The 10,554-nt window shown below is 38.8% G+C and overlaps 1 protein-coding gene across 1 annotated transcript; it reads left to right on the plus strand.

Moving 5' to 3' along the window:
* Positions 1–2,531: 2,531 nt before the first annotated feature.
* Positions 2,532–10,346, plus strand: nfkbiz (nuclear factor of kappa light polypeptide gene enhancer in B-cells inhibitor, zeta). Its single transcript, XM_017457986.3, has 12 exons — positions 2,532–2,899; positions 3,348–3,454; positions 3,578–3,611; positions 3,731–3,828; positions 3,973–4,367; positions 4,819–4,924; positions 5,116–5,262; positions 7,568–7,631; positions 8,148–8,317; positions 8,412–8,522; positions 9,022–9,189; positions 9,355–10,346. The coding sequence occupies exons 1-12, from the start codon at positions 2,680–2,682 to the stop codon at positions 9,406–9,408; spliced, it is 1,674 nt and encodes a 557-aa protein (XP_017313475.2). The 5' UTR covers positions 2,532–2,679; the 3' UTR covers positions 9,409–10,346.
* The last annotated feature ends 208 nt before the right edge of the window (positions 10,347–10,554 follow it).

Here is a 10,554-nt window from a genome sequence, read left to right on the forward strand (position 1 = left end):
GTCATGTTCAAGTAAACTGGAGCTCATATAAACATTTACACACTTGGTTTTCCTGCTCAGCATCAGAGGATGTTACTGTTCCAGTTTCAACCCCTTTACTGTGTTTTTTTTTTTTTTTTTTAATGTAAAAATCGGTGTATATCCATTTTTCCTCACACTGACTGTGAGCTCGTGTTTGGCAGAATTGAGAGACTGTCAGCCAATAAGACACGAGTGTTTCTACGTATTTTCCCATAAACCCTGTCTGAATGGTCTCACCTCCGTTCACTGAAGATATAAAATTACATCACCGCCGTCTTCTTTTACTGATGTTCAGTTACTGATATGGTGAGAAACCACTCCAAGTGGAGAATTATTTGGGGCTAAAGAAAAAATCAGGTTACACCCCTGGCCGCTGCGCAAAACTGGATTTATTTTAAAAATGCATTTTACTTAATATTGTTTTCTTAACAATAAATTTGTAATGCAAGTAACACAATTTTATTGACATCACTAACTGCAGTCAAATGACATCAATTTAAAATGTAATGGATTACACTACTGCGCTATCAGAAAAAGTCTTTAGATTATAATAACTTACAGTACAGTACTTTTAACATATTATACCCAACTCCGATAATAACACAATCTCCTAATGAATGTTTTTTAAATGTCTTAAGTCGTCTAGATATATACTAAGTGAAATGACTAATTATGTAGTAGCTTGTGGATGAATAGCCTATTTGAGACATAAAGTAGCCTATAGCTTTCCAGCACAATAATACAGTTTGAATAATTGCCCTTAGTGTAAATAACTGATTCAATAATATTATTTCGCCAACTGTCTGAAACAATTATGTTATAATTACATTGATCTGCCATAACATTTAAAACCACTGACAGGTGAAGTGAATAACATTGATTATCTCGTTACAATAGCACCTATCAAGGGGTGGGATCTATTAGACAGCAAGTGAACAGTCAGTTCTCAAAGTTGATGTGTTGGAAGCAGGAAAAAATGGGCAAGTGTAAGGATCTGAGCAACTTTGATAGCCCAAATTCTGATGGCTAGAAGACTTGGTCAGAGCATCTCCAAAACAGCAGGTCTTGTGGCATGTTCCTGTGGTGATTACCTACCAAAAGTGGTCCAAGGGAGGTCAACTAGATCATGGGAACAACAGGGTCATGGGAGCCCAAGGTGTGTGTGTGTTACTTGGAGAAGAGATGGCACCAGGATGCACTATGGGAAGAAGGCAACACAGTGGAGGAAGTGTGATGTTCTGGGTAATGTTCTGCTGGGAAATCTTGGGTCCTGGCATTCATGTGGATGTTAATTTGATACGTCCCACATACCTAAACATTAGCTATGCACCGAAAGGAAAATTCTGGGCCGAAACCAAAACCAAAAATTCAGGATGCACTTGGCCAAAAACCGAAACCAAAAATAACTTTATAAAAAAAAAAAAAAAAAAAGATATTTAAAAAATTGTATAATTGTAAATATTACACTTTTAATTAATTTCAATGTAATGAATCTTCATTCAGTTCTGTAATTTTTTTCTTATCCAACTATCCAAATAATGTAAAATTCTAGAAAACTATTATGATATTCAAAACAGCAGTCAGCAGAACTAGGCCTCTGTTCTGTTTATGTAAACGTATTTCCAAATTAATTAAAGATTATTGTGGAAAACAGCAGCAACAGAACTAAAACCAACGTCAAACTGTAAACAACAGATGTAGCCTCGAGTCAAGAAGAAAGTTTTCTCAGTGGTTTTCAAAGTGGGGGCCGCCAGGGGGCGCCCGGGGAGCCTCAACAACTTGGTGTGAAAAATAAATTCTCACAACCACACACACAATCAATTCCTAATGTAATGTAAAGATGTAAGATGTAATTATTAATTTAAAAAAGGGGGATATATTCAGAAGTCTGTATTTTTAATGTGTCTTAAAGACATCCTTAAAAGGGGGCCTCGGTCAAATGTTAATGCCATGTGGGGGGCTTTGCCCTTGAAAAGATTGGGAACCCCTGCTCTATCTGAATCGTTTCCTGTGCACGCGGCTTTTTCTCCGCGTCAATATAATGTTATTTAAATCGCGGATCTGGTAATTTTGCAACGCAACGATAAGCGCCGAGCCCTGAGGGGCGGATCGGAATATGTTTCCGGCCTTTTTTCTCTTTCGGCCAAAAAAAGCGCCATTTTGGGTTGAAAATATTCGGCGGCCAAAATTTCGATGCATCCCTATTTGTTGCAGAGCAAGTTCACCCCTCCATGGCAACGGTATGCTCTAATAGCAATGGCCTCTTCCAGCAGCATTTAGGGGTTAATAAAATCTTTAGGACCGTCCCAAATGCTCGCTTTTACACTTGAACCCTCGACCACTCGCACATCATAGGAACGTCACGTGTACGTATTTGGAAGCGGACCGCAGGTTTTACGACGCCATTTGGGACAGGGCCGTTAGTCCTAGTCTAGCCCTTTCTGTCCCGCCATTGGCTCTCAGCTGGGAGGGGGCGGGGCCTGGTTACCTAGCTACTTCGACAAAAGCACCGCGGTCCAGCAATCTCATACTACTCCTAAATTAGAATTGTCGGTGACGTTTCTCAGTAACGAGAGAGAGAGAGAGAGAGAGAGAGAGAGATTAAGAGGTATATCTATAAATTTATATTTAGAGAGAGAGAGGAAAAAGCTGAACGCCATGATTATTGACCGAGTTTGCGAGGCCTTTTCGGGGTTTGTGGACACTGACGCGGACGTCATGACGAGTCCGGTGAACCTGTGGTCGTTTTACGGGTGCTCTTCTCCCGGAACACAACCTGAACACTTGTCTCCGTGGAAACCGAGCAGAGAGTGTGAGGACAGCGGAAGTACCGCGGGGAGTCCTCAGCGCCCTGACAGCAGCTTCACCAGCGTCTACGGTACGGCTGGAAATCAGAGAGGACGTGGCCTAATCCCACACGGGTCTCTGATCTAGATTTAGATGCACGACATATCTATTCATTACATAACGGTCTTTACACCCTACGTAGTGCACTATACGACCAGTAATGAGCCTTTTGTATATTGTTTTAGTTTTAGTAGTTATGTTTGGGACTAAATAAGGGCAAAAAAATCCACTGATGATATTCATAACAGTCCAGATTATTATTATTATTGTTGTTGTTGTTGTTGTTGTAATAATAATAATAATAATAATAATAATAATAATAATAATGAATTAACACCACCACTGATTAATATTCAAAATAATTTAATTTTGTTGTGACAAAAAAAACACCAATATGTATTTTGTAGTGTTTTATGCAGGAGGTAAAAAAAGGTTATTTCAGCTACTTATGTTTGTTTGTTTGTTTGTTTGTTTTAAAGTTGAAGCTCAGGATGGTTCACGGCAGCTGAGTCCACGGTACCAGGGTGTGCGCGTGAAAAACACAGTAAAAGAGCTCATTATGCAGAGACGGCACAGTGACGTACAGGTAGGAATTTAACTATCGGTTATAGATGATGTTTTATCTTGTTTGACAGTTATATTTCTTTTGGTGGAAAAAAAAAAAAAAAAACGTTCCTCTTCTGAAATGAATTGTTTTGCTTCTTTACAGGTGCAACCAAATACAAATGATCTTGAATTCCCAGGTAATTATTATGAGAAATAGAGAACTAATGTTTACCACTTTCTTTTGATTTCTTTGGCTCTTCGTAATGACCTGTGGTGACTGTGATTAATGATTTGATTTGTTTGTGTATATTTTTAGTCATAACTACTTTGCTTCAGAGTGGAAAAAGGGCAGCTGAGAGTGCCCCACCTTACTGCGTCAATAAAAGACCGGCCACAGAACACAACAATGTCCTGGTAATCATCTCTACGTGATACCTTTAAACACAACTCATCCTAACAGCTCATGTCACAGCAATCATTTCAATGAACTACTTTTATTTATAGCTGTCCATAAAGCTGTTTATTATCTGTAATGCAGTGTTTTGCTGTTTCTCCCAGTCTCCATATCTTACAAATGAGAACATCCTGACAGCGCAAAACATCTGTGAGGGACTTGGTGACATCTTCAGCAACACTGAGCTGTCTATCGAGTCGGTGAAGGTGCAGGGCAGTCCAATATCAATCTGCCACCCACCTCAAGAAACACAAGAAGCACTACCTACCCTCTACTCTACCACATCTAGCCCACTTTATAACAGCTGCCAGCCTCCTCAGGTTACAGAGAGCCCATACACGTCTCCATTCCAGAGCCTGAGCCCACAGCATGGATTTGGGCCCAGTGGGACTACAGCTCCTCAGATTTCCTTTTTCCAGTGGCAGATCCAGCAAGAGGAGGAGAAATTGGCCGGTTTGAGCCCACTGGATCTCATCTCTAAGGACGGAGATGGAGATACGTAAGTTGTGGAGCGTCTCCTAAAATTTGGGCACAGAAAAAATAAAATAAAATAAATCTGAATCTACTATCAAGAAGTGTTTCTGTTCCATAAGAGATATAATATAAATATAAATATTTTTTAAAATATATATTTCAAACTAGAATAGATATTTCTTAATTAATATAAGTTGGAATGAGCCTAGAGGCAATTATTTATTATTGAGTCAGTATCACTATCTACAAAAAAACCTTATGAATGTATGTGAGGTGGAGATATATATATATATATATATATATGAGTTTTGTTTATTTACATAAGAGTTAACAGTTTTTGGAAGATTTTCCAACACTACCAAAGAGAACCAAATGTTCTGGAGTTTGTCCAAAAGAAATGAGAACTAATTTAGCAAGCAGAGTTTTGTTAGTCAGGGAATATTTGCTGATATTTGACAGGTCTATTTGTTTGGCAGGTTCCTCCACATTGCAGTGGCCCAGGGGAGACGAGCCTTGGCATATGTGCTTGCCAGGAAAATGTGTGAAATTGGCATGCTTGATGTCAAAGAGCATAACAACCAGGTAGGAGTCCAGGTTCACATAAATCCCTCCTAATATTTATAGACTGATCTGACTTGTATAAAAGTCCGGTGTGACAGTAAATACACACCTTATTTTGTCTGACGTAAAAGCAGGTGGAACAGGAAAAGGGCTTGGTCAGAACTGATACTAAGTTGTTGGTTTTTTTTGTTTGTTTTTTTTCTTCCCATCAGAGTGCATTCCAAGTAAGCGTGGCAGCCAACCAACATCTCATTGCACAAGACCTCCTTTCAATGGGAGCCTTAGTAAACACTACAGACTCCTGGGGGCGCTCCCCCCTTCATGTGTGTGCTGAAAAGGGACACACTCTGATTCTACAGGTAAGCTCTGCTCCACCCTGAGGGTACGTTTACAAGACAAGGATGTGCTAAAAATGGAAAACTTTTTCCTTTCGTGTTTTTGAAAAGTTTCGCGTACAGACAGCAACGTTGTCAAAACGATCCCCGTTCACACGGATCCACGAAAACGACTAAAAACGCTGTATTATGTATGCCAGGTCAGTAGCTGGTGATGTCACTTTGTAAAGAAACACTATGCGCCTGCGCACATAAGCAATCACGTCAATGTGTCCGCCATATTGATCCGAGCAGGACTGCCCTATAAACAAATGCAAAAGAATAATAATGTGTACATTTCTCAAACGATTTCAATGGTTCATGATCTACATCAAGTACAAAAAAATAGTTCTGTCTCCAGTTACTTAGAATCTCAATAGTTAGACTTGGAAAATTATTCATTGTCATAAGGAATTGTGAAAACTCATGCTTTTCAAGCGTAGATTCGGCTTATTTTTCTTGGTTAATAAATGCTGCGACGTCCCTAATGTAATATAATTGAATGTACATGAAATGTGCATAAAGGTTGAATACCCTTCGTCGGCGTAAATGTGGTTTAATAATGTGGCGTATGTAACAGATGTGTCTCTGCTGCTCGTAGTAGTGATGCAGTAAATTTACACTTTGCTGCAGAGGTGTCAATAAACTCAAAATCTCGAGACGCACAAACACAGTACTGCAGTTTTGAATGTCACACGATATTTAGAAGTATTCACGCGCATGCAATAGACTGAACATTTAATACACGTTCGCATGACTTCATCGTTTTCACACATTCTCGTTTTTGTACGTTTACACAGAGATGGGTACACTTTGGAACCCGTTTTCAAAAGTGTGCGTTTTTAGGTTCCGAAACGCCGTCATCGTGTAAACGGGCAGCCGACCCGCATAAATAGTTTTCCGTTTTTAAGTTGAAAACGTTGTAGTGTAACTGGCCCCTAAACGTGGAGTCCCTTACACCCTTTATAGTAATTGAACTGAGTCAAGTTTCTAATTCTGAGTCATTTTTTTTCACGGCTCTTCACTCCGTCATCTCTACATTCGTCATTTCAATTTAGCGTGAACACCCAGAGATACGCCTTTAACACTATCTTTTCTCTTTTGCTAAAGCTAACAAAAAGATTAATGATCCAATAAAATTTCGTTCTCAAATATGTAACCCAGCAAGCCTTGAATACTCACCTTGTCAAACATTACTGTTGAGCAAACATGACAAACAAATGTACAAATGTTCTCAAGTGCATACCACAACATGAACAATATACAGACGGGTATCAATAAATAATCAATAATAAATCGATAATAAATACATTTTAAAATCTGGGCTCTTATGTAACAAAGAAAAGTATATAATTTGTTGATATGGTGAGGTTTTCTGTAAGATGTTTATTTCACATTTATGTGTATGACATTTTTCATGTCATACTCTTAATGATTTTTATCTTCAGCCATAAACACCAAAGCACTAAAACATGTTAGATTAGAGTCCGGCTTCAACCGTACTTTTTTTTTTTCTTTTCTTTTTTTTCTTTTCTCTGTAACATGACAAGCCGCTCTTTTTGTCTTATTAACATCAAGAGAGCGAGAAAAGAGAAGCTGGTGAGGGAACAATTTTTTATAGCTGCTGTAATGTAAGAGATAACTGAAAGTAACTTGTGTCACAGGTACGTCACAACATTCATCAACTGATTCGAAAATGTAACGTTGGCAATGTGCAGTGGAATAAACCGCTTTGAGATGTGCTGTTGTTTTAAAAATAATCAACGACAGAGTGATGTGATTTAATTCTTTACATATTCCGATATTAATATAGGATTAACATAGTATATAAGACTTTGAAGGATAAAACCACAGTATAACACACATGAAGTTTAACTCGGCTCAATGGCTTCCTCCTATTAACTATAACTTCCTCCTACTAACTTGTGTTCATTTCCTTAAACTAGCAACAGACAAGGCAGCCTAAAAATCCCCTGATCCTGCAAAACAGGTTCCAGCGCACAACCCCTTTTTTCTATGAAGCTCACATACAGACAAACATCTACACAGTGCTGTCAACCATTAACTGAACTTGGCACGCAAACATGGTCCTAATCTTTTAATGGTTCATTTGTTTGCAAAAAATAAAGAACACAGCAGTGACCGGTTTACTGTGTGAGGTGTAGAGTAAATACTAAGCTGCCCTATTAATCTGCTTTGTTTTTGCCTTACAACACAGCAGGTGTAACAAATCATAGTTACAAAACAGATATTTAAAAAATATATATCTTATGATTGTGTGTCCATTCAGGCCATCCAAAAAGCTATGCAGAATAATGGCTTGAAGGTGAACATCGAGGCAGTTAACTATGATGGTGAGTATCACATTTTCCTCTTCATAATTAGGCCAAAAAACTGGACATACAGATTATGATATCTTCATGTGGTTGTTTATATGTATCGATGGGCTGCAGTTTTTTTAAAAAGAAAGTAAGTTCTTGTTTTAAAGTGTAAGTGGACAAACATACTATGTAAAACTAAATAACTACCTGTCTCAACATTATGAAATGACATTTTACTATGAATTCTGGCAACGTACACTGACAAATATTCGTCTTTTATGAAAGTATTCATTTCAGACCTTTCAATGATTTTCCATTTGTGAATGGATTTTCCCATAATTCAGTCTTCAGAAATCCAACGCAGCGTATTTTGAAATGTTCATGACAATTATATCATAATGATTGTGATCCAGTTTAAGAGTGTGATCAATTTCCAAGATAGCAATTATATTATTTATTTCCTCAAATCTACATGACTTTTTCACTCTTAGTGAAGTAAATCTGTGTGTCAACAGATGTCTTCTTTTATTTTTTCCTCCCTTGTCTTAGGTCTTACTGCTCTTCACATGGCTGTGCTGACCCACAATGCAGTGGTGCAGGAGCTGAGTCATGTGGTGGCACCTCAGTCTCCCCAAAACGCAGCTCTGATGCAGAAGAGGAAGCTGCTTGGCGAATGCATCAACACTCTCCTGCTTATGGGTGCCTCTTATGGTTCAAAGGTAAAGGCTGCCATTTCAGTGCTACATTATAGTTAAAATAAATAAATAAAACTTCGTGTTCTGTACTGGATCTTCACGCTGTTGATTCTGCCAGGATCGCAAAAGTGGACGCACGGTCCTGCACATGGCTGCCGAGGAGGCCAACGTTGAGCTTTTGCGTCTTTTCCTGGACCAGCCGGACTCTCTTTCTGTGATCAATGCCAAGGTGAGACACCATTATCGTGCAATTAACAATTGTACATGCAAACGGCTAAGCACAGCACTTCTTTGGGTACGTCTATACTATAGTGTGTGTATATATACAGATGAATGTCTTCACTGATGTGACTCGCCTGATTCTGGCAAATATCATCAGTGACATTCAGTCATGAGATGCCCATCCATCACAGGGCAACATTACACTCATTCATCTGGGGGCAATTTAGAGTAGATAATCCATCTATAGTCGTGTTTTTTTTTTTGGAAGGGGGGGCAGAGGAAACCCACATGGACATTGCGGGAAAATGCAAAACTCCACACAAACAGTAATGGAACCCTGGAGGTGCAAGGCAGAAAAAAATCCACCAATTAGAACTGGGTTTAGCATTAGCTATCATATACCTCACACTGTTGACTATAACGAATCAAGCAACAAGATACTTATGTGTGTTGGCCTAACCTGTTGTGGAAAGCTTATAAATTAAAAGCAAATCTGTCCTGCTCAGGCATATAATGGCAACACAGCACTGCACATGGCTGCTGCGCAAAATGGCCGTCAAGCGCAGGCAGACGCTGTACAGCTGATGATGAGGAGAGGAGCTGATCCAAGCATCAAGAACCTGGAGAACGAGCAGCCCATTCAGCTAGTGCCTGAGGGGCCTGTCGGAGATCAGGTGAGCATCAGATTCAAGCCAGGATCGACTGCAGTGACCAAATATTCAGATAAAGGAATCTTCGCTTGTACTGATTTTCCATGGTCATTATTTATCGGAGTGCTTATTGCAATTATTTATCGTGACCATTTTTTAATGTCTTTTGTTTTACTTTGTTTCTTTCAGGTGAGAAGGGTCCTGAAAGGCCGTGGCCCGCAGGTTCGCTCCTGCTTGCTGTAGTAAGACCGATCTCACCCGATCTCCGTCCTTCAGAAACACTGTCAGTCAGGCAGTCCGATCTGTGTACAGTCTCATTTGCCGGTATAAGGCAGATGTCAGTTGTTTCTATGAAACAAAGTTAACATTGTTCACTACTGTGTAGTAGAAAAGAAAGGGAAGTTGAGCCCAGAGAACATGGTACAAGATTTACAAGGGCGGAGGGGAGGGGAATGAAGTTTAAAATTAACTTTCCATCTGTGACAACTCTGGGCTCTGGCAAGTAAAGGTTTGTTTTTCATTATATTGTTAATTCTAATATGTTGTGATATATATAATGTATGTATGTCAGCATGTGTACTGGTGTTTGGGTCTTGTATTCTTTTTTTGTTTTATTTAATCCATTTTCCAAGAGAATGTTGGTGACAAACTATGCATAGAAATAGAAAGTTCATGGTTGTCCGTGTCATTAACCATTGTCTAGTCATCAGACTTCAGCTCTGTATCAGCATCCTCATTTTTCGAATGTTCTTTTGATCCTGAAAGATAGCATAAGCTAAAATACTTTTCAGCATGTAACGTTGAAATCGTGAGCAGCTTGGAATAGATCCAGATTTGCAGGTGCCTGTTTAAACACAGCTATTTTATTTTTGTGTGTAAAGTGCATGAATAATGTTCAGTACATAACACTCAAGGCATTTATGATCACCTTATCTATGCCATATTTCTGGTTGACTTATCGTATGATTTTTGTGATCTTTGGTATGCCAACACTTTAAATATATCACGAGTGTTAAGGATTACATTTGTAAGGATTAGGTTTTTGGTTTGTATAAACAACCTAAACATCTTGATTACACTGGTGATGGGGTTGCAAAGTATGTCTAATAGACAAAGGGTTTTCCTCTATGTATAAGTCATGTTGGTGAAAAGAATCATGAATAAAGAACTAATTATATAAACCTCATGTGTCCTTAATCCTGATGTGTATATTGGTTTAGTTTATTAGAACAGAATCACTGAATTATAATAATTGTGTGTGTGTGTGTGTGTGTGTGTGTGTGTGTGTGTGTGTGTGTGTGTGGGCGGGTGGGGGTGGGGGGGGATAAATGTTCAAAACTTTCCAAAAAAATTCTTTAATCCTGGGTATGTCAAACTTTCTAAAGCCAG

Source organism: Ictalurus punctatus, chromosome 26 (assembly GCF_001660625.3).
Source record: "Ictalurus punctatus breed USDA103 chromosome 26, Coco_2.0, whole genome shotgun sequence".
Lineage (NCBI taxonomy): Eukaryota > Metazoa > Chordata > Actinopteri > Siluriformes > Ictaluridae > Ictalurus > Ictalurus punctatus.

What these genes read in the sequence shown, in the direction of transcription:
- nfkbiz (XM_017457986.3), top strand. Translation starts at nt 2,680, where the DNA reads ATGATTATTGACCGAGTTTGCGAGGCCTTTTCGGGGTTTGTGGACACT. An exon ending in AAATGATCTTGAATTCCCAG is followed by an intron (nt 3,612 to 3,730) that starts GTAATTATTATG and finishes GTATATTTTTAG; the next exon opens with TCATAACTACTTTGCTTCAG. An exon ending in GACACACTCTGATTCTACAG is followed by an intron (nt 5,263 to 7,567) that starts GTAAGCTCTGCT and finishes GTGTCCATTCAG; the next exon opens with GCCATCCAAAAAGCTATGCA.